At 32.5% G+C, this 22080-nt stretch overlaps 1 protein-coding gene across 1 annotated transcript in view; it reads right to left on the bottom strand.

Moving 5' to 3' along the window:
* LOC129230995 (transient receptor potential-gamma protein-like) overlaps positions 1 to 20940 on the bottom strand; it is a 163361-nt gene extending 142421 nt beyond the window's left edge. Inside the window, exon 1 of the mRNA XM_054865239.1 lies at positions 20807 to 20940. Within this exon, the coding sequence (XP_054721214.1) occupies positions 20807 to 20940 (134 nt within the window). The remainder of the gene's footprint in view (positions 1 to 20806) is intronic.
* Positions 20941 to 22080: the final 1140 nt, after the last annotated feature.

Below are 22080 nucleotides of genomic sequence, written 5' to 3'. Positions count from 1 at the left end.
TTATTATTACTAATTTTAGCCAATGCGCTCAATTTTATTATCTTTGAAGGTTTATTTTGTAAATATAACCTGAGTTATAATAAGTATACCGCAAACTTACTACCGTAAGTATACCGCAGTTTAAGTAAATTTTTTTTAAATTCCTTTTGGATATTTTTTATATTAGGTTTTAAACAAATTCATTTTGAAAATGCTTCTTAGATGACATCTTTAAAAACATGACATCAATTGAAACCTGCTTTTTTGTTTTTACTTTCAAAAATGTTTTGATTTCAACTTCAGAAGTAAGTTTTGGCAAACTACTTAATTTTAGTCATGATCTGCTGGTGAACGAAATTTGTTCCTTTACCGTTGTTCAGATTGCATTAATAAATTTTAACAAACACCAAATCATTTAGTTGGAATTTTACGCTTGAAAGATCTGCAGTAAACTCCCGACTATCCGCAGAGTAGGGTGGCACGGTAACCGCGGAAAATCCGAAAAATAGTTAAAAAAACGATACTTAGTGTATAATACGTTATAGGTAGAAAATATTTTTACTCACAAATACATTTAAATTATAATTAAAAACATTGCTACACTGCATCTACTAACATAGAATCTAAAAAAATATATGTAAAATCAAAAAGCGGACAATAACACAATCGTAAGTTTAAAAAAATGTGAACTGACCTTCGGATAATCCGACCGCTGATAATCGGGACTTCACTGTATATCTATCTTCGTAAAAGCAATATATTTCAGCTGCATTTTTCAAATTCAATCAAGTCATTTGACTGATTTTAAGATCAAAAACAAAACTGACGAAATAATTCGCAGAAAGACTTACTATAAAAACACAAATATGCTTTCCTCAAGGCAGCAATGCCACGCATGAAAGCTTCATATCAAGAACAACTAACAACATTCAGAAACAATCTTTCTCTCTGATGAATGATTCTGCTTTGGGGTAATGCCATTTTGCTAGGTAACGTAGATTTGTGTTATGGGCTCTGGTTGATCTGACCGTTTCAGCATAAAATTTATCAGCATTAGGTAACACAAAAGAATAGTATGAGGATAAGGACAAAAAGAAAAGTGTCTTGATTGATCAAAGATCTTCAGAGTCTTATGTTTCTTTTTTTTCCTTAAGGGCCAGGAATATTCTTTTCCCCATCATGTTTGTTACCTGAATTTTAAACATAGATGGATAGATAGATGACATGTCCCAATTTAACATGAAATATATCTAGTTTTACAACCGTTAGTCTTAGATACATGCTTTCGACTGCAAAAATGGTCAAAATAAGATGCAGAGTAAAGATATCAAAAGTTTGAAGCCAATAATATTTTAGTGAAAAAACATGCAATTGAACTTCTTATATGGCCCTCGGATCTCTTATTATGTTTAGGAAAATTGCAAGCATAAAAAACAATAATAGCAAAGAAAAAAAAAGAAAAGAAAAGAAAAAAAAAAGAAAAATTAATTTGAATTTTGACATTTTGAATTCAAATTATGTTTTTCGCAATCACGAGTGTGTGTATGTAGGCGTGTGTGTTTGTGTGTGGGGTTATGTGTATATGTGTGTAGGCATGTGTGTTTGTGTCTGTGTGCTGGCATAAGTGTGTGAGTAGTTGTGTGTATGAATGTGTGTGTGGGGGGGCATGTGTATGTGTGTGTAGGCTTATGTTTGTGTCTGTGTGCAGGCATGAATGTGTGGGTAGTTGTGTGTATGTTTTTGTGTGTGTATGTGTGGGTGTTTGTATGTATGCGTGTGTGTATGTGTTTGTATGTGTGTATGTGTTTGTGTATGCGTGTGTAGGTGTATGTGTGTATGTGTATGTGTGTGTATGTGTATGTGTGTGTGTGCGTGTGTGTAGTGTTGTGTGTGTGCGTGTGTGTAGTTGTGTGTGTGTGCGTGTGTGTAGTTGTGTATATATGCGCGTGTGTGTAGGACATGGATGCAACCTGGAGACGGCTTTCGCTAGAGGAGCAGCATCGTGAGGAGCCCGTCGACGGTGATGGTTCGAAGGGTGGCGGTGGGAAAAATCAAAAGACGCCAAAAACAGTCAAATGAGAACAATAAGCAATTGTGATTGCTCAAAAAATGGAAATCAAAACATGCATATAGATATTCAAGTTGAAAATTCTGAGGGACCGTAATGGAAATGTATCGAGAACTATGATAAAATATATTATGACTAAATATAAGAAGAGCATGGATGACGATAATTACTGAATCACACAAGTAATAGAGGAAATAGGGGCAAAGTGAAATGGTAAAGATAACTGAGCTTTTTCAAATGGAAAAAAATGGAAATTTGTTTTGAAAATTACAGTGCATTAAGATAGAAATGTCGCGAAACAATGATCTAAAAGTCAATTTATCTTATAGCATCACCTTTCAAATATTTAAAACATGATATATTAGTAACTGTTAGTCCAGTACAATCGAGTACTACTAATGCTGCTTTGCTCTAAAAGGAAAAAAAAAGTTCATTATAGAGCTGGAGAACTGAATCTGATGCAGTTCAAAGCATTCATAAAGAAAAATTGGTTAGTATGAAAAATTGAAAAGTGTGAGCTGCTACATTTAAAACATGGAATGTAAAAATCTGAAACCGCAACAAAGAGCAAAACTGAACTGGAACTTTTGAGTTTAAAATGAGTGATAGATGAATACAGAAGAAACAAGTTGATAAGACGATTTGTGAACAAATCATACATATTGATGGTGATGACATACATGTGAAGCATGCAACTAAAAAAAAGAATAGCTGACGCTTCTGTTTGTCAAAAAAAAAAAAAAAAAACGGTATTGGTATCGAATGTTCTATTTAGCAGAATTTGTTTTTTTATAATTTTTACTTGTTTTAGTTGAGAACTTTTCAAGTTGAATTTAACTATTTTATAATTAAAAAAAAAGAAATTTAAAAATGAAGAAAAGTATACTGAAAGAATGTAATGTCAAGATGCGATTAAAAAAAGGAAAATTATTTCTAAGTTTACTGTTTACCTCTTCCGGAGTTATGAAGTACTTTACCAAATTATATTTGGTACACAGTGTTACATGGTAAGTACTATCTTACAGACAAAATTACAAGATTGTAGGGGGAAACTTAAAAGAGTTACAATGCGTCCAATATTCCGGACTAATATTTCAGATAAAAAAACAATGAAATATCAAATAACTTCATTGAACAATGTTCTCCAAAGAATAATAAAACATAATATAAGCATTTGAAATGAGTAATGATAGCTTATATATATATATATATATATATATATATATATATATATATATTTAATCTGAAAAAAAAAACCTCGCCTTTGCGACGAGAATCCATGATAGTTGCAGAAATAAGTTACTCTCTATCTTCCAATCCGTATACATGTTAGTGTTGATAATCCTTAAACGTAAAATTATTTTACGGATAATAATAAGCAAAATGTAAAAAATCAACTACAAAAAAAAAAAAAAAAAAAAAAAAAAAAAAAAAAAAAACAAGTAATTTAACCAATTATTAAATGATTAGCAGATGTTTAAAGCTCATGTCCGGTACACCGGACGCCAGGTCTGAAGGGTTTAAATAACTTTGAAGTGAAAATAGCTAAAAAAAGCTTAAATGAAAAATTATCATATAAGCTTTGTGCTACAATATGATTAAGGTGAAAAAACAACGTAAATAAAGCACAAATATTCGAGAAAATTTCTCGAATATTTGTGCTTTACTAAAAAAAGCTTTCCCTAGTTACCATAAATGGTAAAGAACAGTTCTTAATACTTAGAACTAGACATACAAATAAGTTCAACCTAATTGAAGGAGCCTTTTTCATAATCCACCCGTTTTCTTTGTCAACATTTAAAAGAAAGGGGAAAAAAATCAATTTTTAAGAGAAAAGCTTTTTTTTTAAAGCGAAATGAAAATATTTCTTATCATCAGCAAAATATGGTTCGTTTAGTTCGAGATGGTATACAGGGTGTCCCATCAACTGGGAATAAATTCGACACTGCTAGATCAGGGCTAAATAAAAAATCCCGAAAGAACTGCGTTTCTATGACCCATGGTTTAAAAAAAATGTAATAGAGGCAAGAATGACGTTAAATCTGGTGTAAGAAATGTAATTTATCGGCGTAGAGTTTATTCGCTGTTGGTAGGACAACCGTCATGACAAAATATTTCATAAATTACATTCTCATATACAACTTTGTAACACACACAAGCAACGTCTGCAACGCAATTATTCAAATCTGAGTTCTTTAAATACTGAGATCGGTGCGTGATTCAACCCCCCCCCCTCCTGAACCACCAACTGGTGGATGACATAAAAGAAAATGCCCTATATACATTAATAAAAGTTGTTTTAAATACATTCTCTTCACTGTACTCTCGCGATCATATGACCTCACGAAAAAAAAATTTTTTTTTTTCACTAATCATTTTTGGACAAGAGAAAATGCCTAACTTTTTCTCTCAAGTAATACGAATTTCTAGCCGAAGAACAATTTATTTCTCCTCTTTATTCAGTAGATTATCTCAGCACCTAATTTCTTAGTAATAAATAAAGAAGTCGACTATAACAGTGATAAATATAGGGCAAGAAAGGGCATGATCTAATAGATCAATGATGCCACATTGTTACTTTGCTCAGAAAACTGCGGAATGCTTTCTAGCTGATTAGCCAAAGAACGATATGTGTAATAAACGAAGAATCATGAACTTTTTTGACTAGCATATATTTTTTCCTAAGTCTGAGACTATACAATTATATATCAAATTAAAAACCTTTCAATTCCAAGTGGTTTATCTATTTTTGAAAGTTCAACGCATTTGAAGGGATAATTTGTTAAAGACCGCTTGCAAATTATTACATTAAAGTAGAACTTCGATTTTCCGAAACTTTTCTAAAACGTTTCTTAGCGCAATTAAATTTTCATAAATCTGATTAGTTTGTTAATTTCTATAAGCAAACAATATTACTTCAAGATTACCGGAGAAGTGTCGTTTCTACTGAAGGCTAAAAATTATATCAGTGCATTTCTATCACTTCAGTTGTTTTTCTCATACTCTTCAGAACATTTTTAAAACTCCTAAATGATGATAGTTCTTAAAATCTACTTAAAATCGACTACGATTAAACTGAAAGTCAAGTGCTGTTTTATTAAATAATTATTCGTGTAACCACTTTTTTACTTCCTTTTACAAAAAGGGAAGTTTTATTCGCGAAAAAATTTTCACTCAAAAATCGGCCTTAATTTCCATTTTACTCGCCCCCAAATGAACTTTGAGTTTTTTTTTCCACCCGACCACACGGACATATGTACTTAAGAACGTATAGACGCCCGAAATATCCATTTTGAAGTTTCCCGAGTTAATTACAACGAGTTTTCTCGTGACGTCTGAATGTACGTATGTATGTGCGTATGTGCGTATGTGTGAATGTATGTCGCATAACTCAAGAACGGTATGCCCTAGATAGTTGAAATTTGGCACGTAGGCTCCTAGTGGGGTCTAGTTGTGCATCTTCCATTTTAGTTCCATTCGGGTGATTCTAAAGGGGTCTCTTGCATCTTTTTGGGGGGAATTCATTGTTAATTTCGATGCAAACTCAAGTGATGTTATAATTTGGCGGACACTTGGAGATATATCGTCAGTCTTTTGGTCGCCAAATTTTGTCGCAAACTTGGCGACAATTTTGGAGGATTTTGTTTTTAAATCTGGTTTCAATGTGGCCATAGTTGGTGATATTTAGAGAGTTAGAGAGAGAATCACATTAAAATTGCAATAATAGGGAAATGACATTAAATTGGTGTAAAAGGAGGTCATGTGATGCACACATCAGCTCGTTTAAATACAGAATTTCAGAAAAAGTTCAATGAGTTATTGCTGACTTTGTAAAGATCAGGTTTTACTATATTAGGTCCAAATAAATGTAAAATGAATTTTTTGAATGTACTTCACATTTATTCTGCAAGTTTATTGTTTAAAATATTAGTACTAAAGTAATTAAAATATAACTTTTAATAGTTATTTTATAAAAGTGTACATATTTAAATCGAGAGTTTCGGTGGTCTCTTGAGAGTCATTTTTAAGTCCCTCTTTTATACAAAACTTACTATTAACGGAAGGTGCTTCGGTCCCGATGTTTTCGGTTAATCGAGTATCTACTGCATATGATATTGAATACATCTTCAATTTTATTTTGGTACGTTAATTGAATTGGACTTTTTACTTCCTTTTACATAGTAAGGAACAAGGAAGTATTGTATTCGCGAAAAGTTTTCACTCAAAAGTCGGCCTTAATTTCCATTTTGCTCGCCCCCGAATGAATATTGATTTTTTTTTCAACCTGACCACACGTGAATATATGCCTAAGAACGTATAGACACCAGATATATCCATTTTGAAAATCCCCGAGTTAATTACAACGAGTTTTCTCGCGACGGCTGTATGTACGTATGTATCTCACATAACTCATAAACGGTATGCCCTAGAAATTTGAAAATTGGTACGTAGACTCCTATTGGGATCTAGTTGTGCATCTCCCCTTTTAGTTGCATTCGAATGTTTATAAGGGGTCTTTTACACCTTTGAGGGGGAAAATCATTGTTCATTTCAATGCAAACTCAAGTGGTGTTATAATTTGGTAAACACTTGGCGATATACCGCCAAGCTTTTGGTTGTCAAGATTTGTCGCCAACTTGGCAACAAATGTGGCGGTTTTCTTTCTTTCTTTTTTTCTATTTTTTTTAAAATCTGGTTTCATTTGGCCATAATCAGAGAGTAAACAATTGAATCACATTCAAATTGCCAATATTGGGAAAACGTATCTGTATAAAACATGTTTTTTTTTTTTTTTTATTTGGTTTGCAACAAACTTGGGGTGAAGATATTTAAAGTGTTTTTTTGCTTAGTCCGAGGCTCTTTTATCATTAAATTGGAGTAAAAGGAAGTCATGTGATGCACACATCAGCTCGTTTGCTTTAATTTTCTTTTCTAGGAATCAGAGAAGAAATTGATCGTACACAAGAACATATTCTTTTTTAATTCGTCAACTGCATAAATTTGGCTATAAAAACAATAAACCACTTTGTTTTTAGTAAAGTAGTAAAGATACATTCCAGGGTCCCCCCTTATCGACTTCTATTTTTGGTTTATCTGATTGGATAGGGAACCAGACCAGAAGCCGAGCAACTCTTGATCGAGCACCGCTAAAGGCGTTGGTTCGGAATAGTAAACTACCATGAACCATGAAGAAACAAAACTTAGTGTAAAAGTGTAGTGATCTTTCCGAAAGATCACTACACTTTTACACTAAGATCAGGTAGTGTTAACAAACCGTACGTGCATTGTTTTCTCATGATAAAAGACTGTTTCTTGATAACCCTTAATTATAAGTTAAGTTTTTTTTTATGACGATGAAGCGAAGTTTAGCGAAAATACATAAAGGGGAGGGGGGTGTATTGATCTAAATGGCTCTATTAGACGCAATTATCTTACAATTCATAAATTAAACTATCTAATCTTCGAGCCATACTACGCGAGATTTTAAAGCAGCATCACAACTAGAAAACAATAGATTCCAATGCATATTAGATGCTAGCACTTGTTAAACTGGTGTCCCACCCTCATTAATTTATTAACTGCAACCTATTTTGGAATACATTCTAGCCGCGTAAAAATACCCACCCTTCACACATTTTATTCAAATTTAACTTTAGGGGGCGATGGAGCGCGTTCGTCCACTTTTCTAATTTTCATTTTTTATCTCATCATAAAATAATGAGCAGTTCTGTGTTTTACAATAAGATTTTACTAAGTATTTCGTATCATATCATATTTTTTGGAAAATGTCGAAATGATTAGCTTTTTTTTATGTTATTTTTTAACGGAGTACATTGATCCGCCTCGCAGGGCACTTTGGACAGCATGACGTTATTCTGTATAATCCGCGAATTCTGTTACAGTTTAAGTGATAAATATAACTAATTTATTTTCTTTTATAGGTATGACGAAAAACATTAAGTTTAAACAATAAAGTTTGAATATTTTTTAAAATATATAAGTCATATGTCCCTTTTATGCACAGTCGCATTACAATTTATTATTGAGGGGGGGGGGGGATTTTTTTCTTCATTGCATCGCATGAAACAATTCCCAATAGAAAAGAAAGTATAGAATAAAATTGACCATCTTTGTGTATATCTTTGTGTTCTAAAATTAAACACAGAAAATGAAACTAGATGAGCTTAAGAAAAATCATATTTTTTTCTTCTTTTAATCAGTTACTTTTTTAATATTGTTTATGTAGAATGCTTGTTTAGCAAAAATTTATGTTCAATACAGGAACTATATTATAAAATATTTTATTTTTTAAAAACTATTGTCTACAAAAATTTGGAAGAACACTTGAAAATATAAAAAGTAAAAACTTGCAGGTAAGAAAAAAATATATTTGGGTAACCTTAATTTAGTATGAATTTCGTTAAATAATTTTAAAATATACATTGCTATTCCTTTCTAAATTTTTATAACTATTTCCAAACGTGTGTAATATGAAACGAATGTATAACACACAAACACTTAGACTCTTTCTATAATTATTAAGATTTAAGAGGGAAAAAAAGTTTTTAAATTATAATACTTGGGGTAGGTTGGTCAAGTCCAACGTGCCCTACAAAAAAGTGGACCAACGTACTCCACGTTCTTGGTCTGAAAAAATGTGGTCATATTTTTTTTTTCTTTGTGACAAAAAATACAAAAACTGCAAATAATTGTGAACTAAACAAACTTCTTTAAGAAAGGAGTTCACTTTGTTTTCCGCAATCTTGATGAAAACCATTAGAAAATAAAAGTCGCAGTTTTCTCAAAATTGCTCAGCACTACTGAAAAAATACAATTTTTTGAATATAATTTGTTCATCTTGTGATTTCATCATAAAATTTGTATTACCATTGATGCTATTTGTTTGTCATAAATTAAAATAAAAATACCAAAGTATTAAAATAAGAGAATCCTATCCAACGTACCCCGCATAGCTAAACTTTTCCTCTGCCTTGTGGCAAGACATAGTACTAGCAGCCCTGGTAGGTGCTGTTATACAGCATGATTTAGAAAAAAAAGTCAATGAAAGCCTACCTAAGACCTTATCTTTAAACGTGATTTACTCAAAACTTGAGAATGTCCACTTACATTCCTTTGCTTCTCACTGCCTCCATTGTGCAAAGAGACGAACCATGCCACTTATGATTTTGAAGTCACGGTCACGTAGCGAATATTGATTTAAGACAGAAAGGTGTAATAATTAAGAAAGAGAGGATTAAAAATCCGGAAGACCCCGATATCCTGAATGCATGACATAGCCCGATACCTAATTATTATTATTATTATTATTATTTTTTACTATTCTCTTACATCCTGAAATGTAACTAATTTCATGTTCAATATCGGCGCAAAACAAAATTGTGAGACTTAACGCTTCATTCTTATAATATCTTAGAACGATAGTGCTCACAATTGAAAGTTTATTCGAATACTGTCATCTGTGAAAAGCATAGAAATTCATCTGTAAGAGGAACGCATTTTTGTCCGGCTCAATGATTTTAATGTAAGTGGTGGTCCGGATTTCAGGTCAGTGTTTTATTGTGAAACTCCGGCTACCACGGCAGTTTGGACTGCTTAAACAGGATCGATTTTTTTTTCTTCACAATTGAAATCTTTTTAGTACAGTTATGGATTATGGAAGCATCTGTAAAAGTTTATTTTTGGAATTTCTGAGAAGCGATAAGATACCTGCTTCATTATAGATCATGTGTGCCAGCAGAATACCATTGAAGAGTATACGTAAGCTCTGAAAATGACAGAGTTTAGCCTTTGACATGGAGGGATAAGAAAAAGGAATCCAAAGCAAATAGATGTTAAATCTTTAATAAGAAAGTAGCAAGATAAGAGAAACACAGCACATTCAGCTGTATTTGGTAATTGCAAGATTCTCCTATGTGAGTTCAGGTTCAAAGGGTAGGGATTAGCTGTCAAAATTTTTTTTCACTTAAAATCAAACTTCGTAGAAAGCACTTATGCTTAAATTGTTATTCAAAAAACAAGCTAACTCTTTGGAGAATAAATGAAGTATTTTTCCCCATAATTTTAGCACTGCCCATTAATAATCTAAAATTACGTCTCTTAAATATAAAATAATAACACGCAACGATTGACTAATATATATATATATATATATATATATATATATATATATATATATATATATATATATATATATATATATATATATATATATATATATATATATATATATATATAGGGGAGACCGGGGCAAGATGACTATGCTAAAAACTTTGTTGTTTATTAATTTATTTTTAAGGATTGTAAAATTTCCTTTACATGAGCTGTTACAGTGGCCCTTTGTAGTATTAAATATAGTACCAATGAATTTTTCAAATGAAATAAATGAAGGATATTTTTATTTTTTCATAATCTTAACAACCCCAGTACTGGGGCAAGATGACAACACTGAAAACGGTTGGACATAATTTCTTTTTTAAGTATATTACATATTTTAACACATTTTTACTGTGTTTTTACATCTCAAAAAGCATTAAATTAAGCGTAAGGAATTGCAAAGTTACGTTGAAGCTCTTAATTGTGCAGCTATCAATAGTCACAAATAAAAAGGCCATTTTCATAATTGGAACATTCCTCACATCACCACTTCTGATTGCAGCACTAGAACCATTCTTCCATTGGAGGGTCAAAATATTCCTCTTTATAAGCAGGACTTGTAAAGAAGAAGTATTGCCATCTTGCCCCGAACTGCCTGTTTGAAAGGATTCGTCTTCATTGCCATAAAGGAAGGCGATTAAATGACGTTTATTCATGGTAATAAGCAGTATATAAACTAAGTTACTCATAAATACTAAAGAGAAACAATCTATCATTACTGTATCTTTAGCAAATCTTATTTACACATGCATAAAAGTTACAACGTAGCAGCGCTAAACAATCAGAGCTTCAGAACTCACACAAATATGATAATTTTAGCGGCTTTATACTATTGCTGAACGAACAGCCGATAGAAAACCCAGTAGTGTCCAGTTGATGCTGTTTTCTAGAGGAAAACGCCAAAATTAAGACATTCGTCATCTTGCCTCTTGCCCCGGTCTCCCCTATATATATATATATATATATATATATATATATATATATATATATATATATATATATATATATATATATATATATATACAGTCAAGTCCGCTTATTAGAATATCAGTTAAAAGAATATCCCGCTTTATGTAATACTTTTTCAATGTACCAAACCGTTGATGTCCATTATTTTAATCCCGTTTAGAATATCCCGCTTATTAGAATAATTTTTCGTGGATAATTGACTATTCCATTAAGCGGGTTCGACTGTATATATATATATATATATATATATATATATATATATATATATATATATTATTCAGAGTATAAATAAACATAGATATCCAACTATTCTTAAGTTATTAAACCTAAAATTGCCTAAATCTTAAAACATCCCTATTTTCTCAAGCTGCGAAAAATGCTGTACAACAACAAAAAAAAGAAAGCATGATACAGTATCAGTCTCAGTTAAATATCTCATTTAATGGCGAGGTACAAGATCTGAAACATCTAAAAAAATAAGATCAGTTTGTAGCCAGAATCGGAATGTGTTTGTGTGTCTGTGTAAACAGCTATTTTTTAAAGTTTACTTTTATGGAAAAATTACGTAATGAAACCGACGTTTGCTGAGGAATAAATTCCGAAAAAACAAGATTTCTTTTCAGGACGTTTGTAGAAGACTCCTTTCTTAGGTTCTGACGCCAGGATTTTCTAGTTATAAATTCAACAGTTTGCTTTAATTACTACTTAATAAATATTACTGAAAAATAATCCTTCTGAAATATACACTTATAAAAAAATAATAACAGTGCTTCAATCTTTGAAAAAAGATTCGTATTATGCTATCTGTTCTTTTTCCCTTATAAGCCTTCTGCTAACAAAAGCTTTATTTTACCAAAGAAAAGTAAAAGTGATAAAATTTACTGGAGTAACATTATTTACACGTGGTTATTTTCCTTTCATCAGCTTGAAATTTCAAACCTATAACATGCAATTTTGTTTCCAACGCATTGGTGGAATCCTTTAAACAATGTTTTATTGATTCCATAGAGTAATAGATAAGTTATCTCTAAAGTGGATTTCTTCGCTTTGCTTTTTATAGCACTTGAAATGGAAGAATCTCTGAAGAAGAAGTGTTGGTTTCAACACAATCAAATGTCAATCAATTAAAATAAAATTGAAAGAGTTCACTTATGTGGGTTTATATTTGCACTTCTTACATTTAATTTGATACCTTATCATATTTTTAACTGTATTGGAGAAATATAGTTAGTAATGAGTTATGTTTGATTATGAAACTGTTGCACACAAAGCAAGAAAGGAATGCTCTAAGACGTTTCAAATTCCGTACTTGTATTTCACGGGTTCCCTACTTGTGGATCGCGAAGTATTTCTTAGAGGGTCGCGAAATTATCCCCACATACAAAAAATATATCGTCGCGCAGTTTAAAAATGTAAATTCATAGGGTGAATATATCATCATTTTAGTGCATCATTAATACTTGAACGCAATGGCGAGTAAAGCTGAGCAACAGCATTCCCCCCCCCCCCCCCCATCCCTCTCATGCAGGAGTACAGTATACCCCTACGTCTTTTAAGATTATCTTAAACTTTGGGTAGGGACTTCAATCTCCGTAATATTTTGCGAAAAAGTACGTAGTTCACTCCCTCTCACCAGAAATTTCTCTAGTTATGCGATATACATACGCGCATACGCACATACGCACATAGGCACATACATACATACGTACATACGGACGTCATGAGAAAAGTAGTTGTAATTAACTCGGGGAATGTCAAAATGGATATTTCGAGTGTTTATACGTTCTTAGGCACTTATCCGCGTGTGGTCGGGTTGAAAAAAAAACTCAACATTAATTCGGGGGTGAGTAAAATGGAAATTAAGGGCGAATTTTGAGTGAAAATTTTTTCGCGAATACAATACTTCCTTTTTTGTAAAAGGAAGTAAAAAAAAACCTGCCAGCGGTTATTTGCTTTAAGTTCTTGGTAGAAAAGAAAAATAGTCATCTTGCACATTTTAAATATGCATAAAATATGCATATTAAACCAAAAAAAAAAAAAAAAATCCCGTTTTTAAGTAAAAAGAGTCAGAAAATCTGCTGCGAATGTAATGTTAGTCACAATGGAATGACCCCTTCCTCATCTCCTAAAAACAGTACAGACTCATATCTTGTCTATAATGCCCATTTCAAGGGATAATTAACACATAAACAATTTACGCCGCTTATTTAGAGCAAAAGATGTATACAGTTGCTCTTTTCACGCCTTAGTTATTTGTCAGGCACAACACATATAAATAAACATCTCATTTCACAAATAAACACACACATCTCTCAAAGCCCGCATATATATCACAACTCCTTCTCGGTGACTTTACTTTTCCCCTAAAGGTATTTTACTACAAAATAAGCATAACATAAGAACATATATATCAAAGGGGTGGGCTTTTTAAGATTTCTGGTATTTTGTAGCACATAAATTGAAGATACGCATCCTGTACATTTCAAGAAATTGAAAATCGATTACTATTGCTGCACAAATCTCCCGCTGGTCGGGTAAGTCTAAATCAGTCTTAAGATTCTATTCTATTTTCCAGCTATCGTTTTTTCGCGTCATTCTTCTGAGCTGTGTGACAAAAGCTTTTTATGCGCATTGCCTCTATATTTTCCAGCTTCTGAAAGTAAATAAATAAATAACTAAAGTTCACAAGGGATATCTGGCTCGTAAAGTCTTGCTTCTTTTGTTAAAATGGATAGGATAGCAGGGTCGCCATTTGGCTGTGACAGGATATATATATATATATATCACGTTTGTGTAAAACGGTAAATGAACCAAGTGAAATGGAAGATGCGGAAAATGCTTGGTTGCCATTATTTCTATTCCATAGTACAAAAAATAAATAAGAAAAATATAGTATTTTGTTACGTTGCTTGTATTTCTGTCTTTAATTGTGTCAATTTTTCGAAGAGCTCTTTAAAAATGGCTGACAGCTCCTGTCTTGTTTTCTTTTTGACCTCTTTAGGGTTGCCAAATCGGTGTTCTTTCATGCTCTTATTCATGCGTGGAAATAAGCCATTTTTGGTCACAAACTATAGCAAGCAGAAACGGATCACTGCTTGCTATAGTCACATGGATAATAAATTATAGTAGGGGCATTCCACGGTATTTTTGACATTTATGTAGAGTCCGTAACGTGACCTTTTTCGCCATAACTTTTTAATTTACTGTTTCATTAGCATATTATTTCATTTTGAGCTTTTCCTACCAACACACCAGCTCAAATTAAAATAATTTGCAAATCAAACGGTAAATTAAAAAGTTATGGCAAAAAAGGTCACGTTACGGACTCTACATAAATGTCAAAAATACCGTGGAATGTCCCAGTAGCAAATCGAACATGATCGCTAACTCGGAGCGACTGTCCAGCACGACTGCAGCTGAACTATATACGATAAATTGCACTAGTCAACACTAAAAATGCATCCGGCTCAAAAATAGCTATTTCCGAAGTACTTTGACTCGCTAAACACGAAAATCTCCATAAAAAATGAGACTAGCTCTAGTTTTCAAGATACAGACCCAAGTATGATAATGAATTCTCAATAATGCTTCTTTTTCCTGGCAAATAGAAGCATTCCCCATGGGACTGACTGTCCTCCAAACTTTGACCCTAAGTTGATATAGAAAATCTCACTACATGAAAACCGAAATAGACTAAAAGAGAAATAGACTAAAATTCTGGGAAGAGAAATGTCCAAAATCAGCCAAAATTTGGAGTTCTAGGTAGATCAACCTATTTCTGCTTCCATCCATGCTGATTCTGTTGGGAATAAGGAAAAACTTCGTGAAAGCTGTGAAAAAAGACAATTTTAAAATACCTTAGAGGGTAATGTCTAAGATTTATTGAAGCTAAAGTGAAGGAGAGAATTTTTAACGGCCCTTCAAATACGCGCAATTATGAAAATCAGTGTTTTTAAAGAAAAAAACACTCCCAAGAAGCCTTAAAGGGTAGGGTAAGTGGTCCAGTAGTCGGCCACAATGACATAAAACTGCTTATAAATATTATACGCATAGCCTCAAAATCGGATATGACGCATCCCCACATTTATTTCACTGTCCCCGATGATCATCCAATAACAGCTAAGTTGTAGGTACTTTTTCTGAAGTAGTAACGAGTCATTTTATTTTAAATGATGTGCCCGTCATCCTAGTTTGCGATTCTGCTTATTTTTTTGTTAAGAAGACACATCTTCTTTAATTGTTAAGTACCCTTCTTTTATTCATTACACTGCAAATTTGATTTTACTTCTGTTTTAATGGATTGTTTAACATAATGTTTGAATGAAAAAACAACACCTACTTATACTTATTTTTTTAAAGGGGTGGCCAACACTGGTTATGGATTTCTGTTATACTTCCAGTAGTCGGCCATGGTAGTTCTACCACTATTTTATGCTGTTTGGTTGATCTACCCAGGAGTCGGCCATGTTCTTAATATATATTTTTTAAAGTTTATTAAATAGCAATTAAAATAATGTTTATTTCTGATGTTTGTTTTAATTTAGAATTCTCGAAAACAGGATATTCAGCATGTTATTACCAAATGGTGATTTATTGTTTTTCTTTATAAACCATCTTACGTTGATGAAATTCATAAAACAAATGATTTGATTTCAATTGGTATTCATTCGGCAATTAACAAACTTTCTAATTGTAAGGAATTGAGATGTGATACTTCAATAGTTACATTAGCTCAAGTTATTTAAATGAGTTATTATTTCTATTGCTGATTATGCTAAACTATTTGCTTCACCAAACGTCCAAGAAGCTTGTATTTTATTAAGGCTAATTATTTCAAATGTTGATGCCACTTCTTATTACTGCTTTTTTTTCTATAACCAAATATTTAATTCCTCTGGTTTTCATATCTGTTAAATAAAAATGTATTTCTTGTTCAAAATAATTCTGACTTTGCTTCAAAGTTGCTTTACGTAGCTATAAATTCCATTTTAGTTTTGTATACCATATTTTTGCTGAAATTTTAAGAGTATCTTTATGATAACCCCATTTCTTAACTTCAAATTACCTACATACAGACCCGTCATTTGGGCTATTGGGGGGAAGGGGCACTCGGCCTCTCTGAATTTTTAAAACGTAATGCAATTATGCATTTTTGCTGGCATTTTGATGCTTTTTTCCTATAAAATGCATTGAACTCATACCCTTTGCTCCCCCCCCCCCCCCGAAAAACTTTAAAAATACGAACCTGCCTTCATAATTTATCTTATTCCAGTTCGTTTACAACTAAGTGCCTTAGTTTTTTTATGATAAATTTTTCTTTAGCTGTGACTTTGATTGCTAAACTTTTAGTATAATAGGAAAGTGGTGCAGATAGGGATAGCTGAAAACTAGTAATTAGAAAAATCCAGAGAGTTTCATACACAAAATGTAACTCAACTCTTCAAAACTTTATTTTTAACAATTAACTTATTACTATTGAACGAATGAAAACCAAGATTAAAAGAAGTAAGAACAATTTTTAAGGTAATTTAGGATTCAGGTGAGGTTGGCGTGCACATTAGACACTTTTGCAACATTAATGAGAGGGCTGATACTGTTATTTAATATTCACATGTGAACACACAATCGACAGTCATCATTTGTTTTATTTTTTTCTTTATCTGATATATCCTCACGCCCCCCCCCCCCACCCCGAGATTCTTCTGCGAACCCATAGACTCCCTCCCTGCCTCTTTCCTAGATTGAGAACCGCTGATGTGAAAGATAAATAATAAAAAAAAGTATTGCTTGTGATGCATATTCAAACTGGTTGCAGTTTGGAAGAAAATATAAAGAAAAACTTTGAGAAGACTTTAAGAGCGCAGAATTCTTTTGTAATTACTAGAGTAATTACTTTTGTAAGTACACTGCTAAACTGTAAGTTTCGTATTCAATTTCGTTTAAATTTATTCACTCACACCCCATAACAGCAATGAAAATGAAACGCACGATTACTGCGTTCATACACGATAGATCACTGGATATCTATGGCCGGCTACTGGAGCATTTTCTCGTATTAACAATAGCTTGGTTTTTAAAATAAAAATGTTTTTATTCCAGAAACAAGTAAGCGAATCATTACCAGAAAAGTATGGCCTAAAGTTTTACAATAATGTGTTGATTGCTGAAATTTATAGGTTAACAAAAATCAACAACCCATCTCTTAAATTGCCGACTACTGATGCTTTTATCCTATGTTACAACTATTTAAAAGCAGCAGAGAAGACGAGAACTAAAAACAGTTGGTCAAACAATCCCTGCGGAAGTTCTGTGACCATTGCAACTCCGAGCATTGAGCATGAGGAAAGGTTTCATCAAGATATCTTTATAATGGAATGCGGATATCAGTGTCATTGGGCTGAGTTAATGCTCACCAAATGCTGCTGAAGTTCTACAAGATATAGTCTTTCTTTGGCGCATAAAACGCAATCGAAAATGAAACGTTTACAGCAATAAGTCAAAAGCAACCACTGCTTTCCAAAAAATAAGCATTATTTATTTAAATAGGACCTTTTTAGTAACATTTATTGCACAGGATTTTTTTTTCCTTTGTAACGTTTCGTTTAAATCAATGTTTGGTTGCTGTGCATCTTTCTTCAGTGGGCTTTTATAAATCTTGAAAACAAGAGCTTAATAAATAAAATCCATTACCATATTTGTTTTTCTCGACCCAAAATTAGTAGGAATTGACTATTTAAAACTAGGATGCAGACAAAAATTTCTTTTTTGTTGACTAGTGTTGTTTGCGCGAAGCAATCCTTTGTAATTTCGTTACAAAACATTATTTTGACTGTAATAAAAGGTATGTCTACTTATTTAAGAATTTGTGTTTCATTCCCATAACAAGGTTGTACTGTGCATATATTTCTCGTAACAAATAACTATTGTCGAAAACACTGCTATACTAGACCGATAGATTAAAACATGTGCAATAGTGTTTCAACACCAACTAAAATATGAAATGCGTTGAGATTTTTAATCAATTTTTCAGTAAAACTTATTTTTGCGTTACATAGGTTATCAAAAATAATAAAGAAAAATCGAGAATGTATTTAAAGCCTGAGTGATTTTGTTTTTCCTAATATGCTGGGAGCTGGTTTTTAATCAATACTCTTATTACTGAATGTTAAAAAAAAAGGTAGAACGTGATAAGTGATAGCATCATTTTGAAAAGCCAAAATGAAAATAATATATGCACATAAACATAACCATTAAGAGCAATTAATTCTCGTCGAATATGTTGTTCGTGTTAAAATGAGGATGTATTTATTATTACTGAAATGTAAAACGATTTACTTTTTAATGGAGAGTAATATAAATATTTCTACTAATGTCAAACACTTCAAAAGTAACAGCCATTTAAAAATAAAGGCATGATATTCAACTTTTTGTACAATACGTTATGAACAAAAAATCATGTTGTCCATCCATTTATTCTGCAAGAAATTATTTTAAATCAAATAACGATAGGTAGTCTTTTCTCCGTTAGTTCAGGTTTCGCGCTCTCACATTTTATTGGCAACCACAAACACACAAAGGCATGTTTTAAGTGCTCTGTTTTCAGCATTCGTGTGAACAAGGAATTATATCTTACTAAGGGGCATATTAAGGTGGCTGTCATTTTTCAGCTTTGTAAAAATTTAGCTCCCCTCCCCTATTTTGTTCTAATGGACAAAAACGTGCAAAAATTATACGTGCAAATTATTAGCTCAATCGGAAATATTAAAGAGGTGCCTTAAACAGCGTGAAATTATCGAATTTTCAACACAAAAGGTTTTTTTTATTATTTTTTCAAATTAAAAAAAAAATCTAGCAGATTTGCATTTTTCATGGCCTAATAACATGTTGCCAAGTGTTATTTTACTCAAACTGCCTTTTCCTGAGATTTAGTATACCTTTCCCGCCTACCCCCGTCCTTACCTCCTTTTTAGGGGGACGAAGCTTTTTTGCCAAAATGACATCCACGACTCAGGACGTTTTCATGCTGCTATCATTTCCATAACAATCTCACGAAAGTTTTTCTTTGTTTGTAGTAGCGTTATTTTTATTAGAACGCATAAATTTATTAGTGAGAAAGTTGTTGAAGGGAGGGGGGGGGGTAGTCACGTGAAATGTTTCGGAAATTAAAGGCCAAAAAGTTTATTTTTAGGCCCCTGCATGTTATTGATGCATATAATTTTGTTGCTTCATGGGAGAGGGAGTTATAACGCTCTATCTCCTCTTGGATAAGTCACTGCTAATGTCTCAGACTATAAACGGCGAACGGATAATGGACAATGCTGCCGTGCTAAGCACAGATGTGGTATCTGCACATTTTATCAAAATTGAGTTATTGTCACCAGGTTGTCGTTAGTAATTTAATTTACCTAAATGTCAAGTTTTTTGGCGATTTGTGAACGCGAAATATCAAAAAAAGCTTTAAGAAAAAAGTCGTAACTGCGCAGTTAGCGGAGTTTGCTAAGGCAATTTGAACGTAAGTGACAAATACTAAGCCTTTAAAGTGGTATCTGCGCAGTTACCACTTTTTTCCTTAGTAATTTGTAGATACGACTTGTATACCTTGGTAAAGCAGCATATTTAATAATGTAGCAGTTTATTGTAACACAGAATATTAAAATTAGTTTACCGTTGAATAGTTGATACAGGTCGATTATAAAAACTAATACAACTTTGCATAATTGTTAAAGTAAATATTCAGCTTTTTATATTTAAATGTTTATTTAAAATGCAAATTCTAAAAATGAAATGCATGTAAAATATTCATATCTAATTCTTTCATGCAAAAAAAAAAAAAAAAAAAAAAAAAAAAAAAAACGCATATCATTCTACGCCAGTGATATTTTTATTTAAGTATCGTCTGCTGTCAAAATTATCTTCATGCTCGGTAAAAATGAATCTAGAAAATAAAACATTATAAAAAAACACATTCTTTGAATATAAAAAAACAGAAAATTGTTATGGATTACAGTTTTAACTGTCCAGAGTTTTGAAAATGGTATCTTTCAGAAAGTAGATTCTGTTAGATTTGTATTACCAAAATAATGCGAAACAGCTAAGTCTAAAGAAAGCAGATGTTTTCAGTATTATTTAATGATACAATGTGCACGTTTTACTAAGCTATTTTTGTCGTATCTGTGCAGATACCAAGAAATGTCTAGTAATTGTCACTTACAGTGAAAATAGTTTAGTATATAAAAAGGTTTTGAAAAGAAAATTTGTCGTAACTACATTTATTAATTTTAAATTAAGATTTTTACAAAAATACTCTCTTACGGTTTTTAGATAAGTTATTTACGAAACAGCTAACGCAAGTTGAGCATTTAATTAAGTCACAAATCAAAGAAACGAGTTGTAAAACTTTAATCGTCAATTTCTCCTTTTAAGCTCTACTGCAGATACCACATCTGTGCTTAGCACTGCAGAATGGTGAAATTAGTAGCAGTTCAATGGGCATAGATATGTCCTTTGAATGGCAGCTAATTAAAATAATTTTCATTATTATACTATTTATGTGGCTCCCTCGTTAGGTGGACAGTCTCTATAAAATAATTCTTTCTAAAGCAGAAAAAAACTGACCTTCTTGTGGAGGCTAAGTCCCCTCTTTCTACGGCCACGAGAAATCTCTTTTCCTCGAGGGTGAGGGAGCCTTCCCTTGGGGGTGGCCTGTTCATGCTGCTGCCGGCGAAGGTCGGACGAGCTGTGGGACTCATGACGACGTCGTCTGATCCAACGTGGAGACTACTCCGTCACTTCTCTCGCGATGAACCTCGAAGGCAGGTAGCGGACTGTAGAGGTCCATGGTTCTCTTCATTACAAAACTGGAAGCAGCCTGAAACAGAATGAGGAACGTTTATTAAAGTTTAGACTGGTTATAACTGAATTTGCTTTACATTTTAATGTTTTATTTTTTGTCAGTAATGTTGAGTACTAATGTGAAATTTCATGTAAATCCAGTAGATTTCCAAAAAATAATGATGTCAAAACCTTTGTTGATAGCTTTTTTGAACAATCACGAATTGCTTATTGTTCTCGCTTTCAAAATAAGAGAAATCAGATTTTCTAAAAATCAAATGTGGTGAAAAGAAACTTTCTTAGAAAAGCATCGTTGTTTGTTTCCAATTTTACAAGCTGTGTGCACATAAAATAATTGACTACTTTTTACAAGCGGAAACCATAAAGATGCAGACGATGCTGCCGCATGACAGTATCTGCAGAAATGAGTTTTCGAGATACTTAAACAAACGCGTTTTGGATTCAATACTAGCAGTAGGGAAATGTTGGAATTATACGTCTTATTTCACTCTTTTTTTCAGCGAAAAACAAATAAACCATCTTGTACATTAAGATTTACGTACACTAGATGACACAAAGGTAAATAAATAAATAAATAAAATAAAAAATTTGCAGCTACTGCCTGTTACTGTTACTTGCCCACGACAGTATAGCAGTCTATAGTTGCGACACGGAGAGAAGGCAGATAAACTGGAAACAGGAACGCTTCATTTTGTAGTGCGTGCGATCAACAAAAACGCTGTACCGAAAAAAAATCTTTGCAGCTTGCGCGTCCTCGCTGGTCCTACCTATTTCAAAATGAAATAGTCTGTTTCTGCTCTCAGTTCATCTGCCCTTTCTGCGTGACACAACAACACCTCTTATAGCGACAAAACGTTATGACGATGATCCCATATTTCTCAGCTCGAATCACCAAACAGAGTAATTTTTAAAGAGCACTAATAATGCTAAAACTGCACCAAAACGAAATCTTTGCTTAAAATTTTCATCGGAAAATCTTCGATAAAGAACAAAAATATTGCAAAAAAAAAAATGTATTTTCTGTATTTGAAGTCCTT

The sequence above is a fragment of the Uloborus diversus genome, chromosome 10 (genome assembly GCF_026930045.1).
Source record: "Uloborus diversus isolate 005 chromosome 10, Udiv.v.3.1, whole genome shotgun sequence".
In the NCBI taxonomy this organism is placed as follows: Eukaryota; Metazoa; Arthropoda; class Arachnida; order Araneae; family Uloboridae; genus Uloborus; species Uloborus diversus.
The sequence above is the reverse complement of the archived record's forward strand: the minus strand, read 5'-3'. Positions and strand labels throughout refer to the sequence as shown.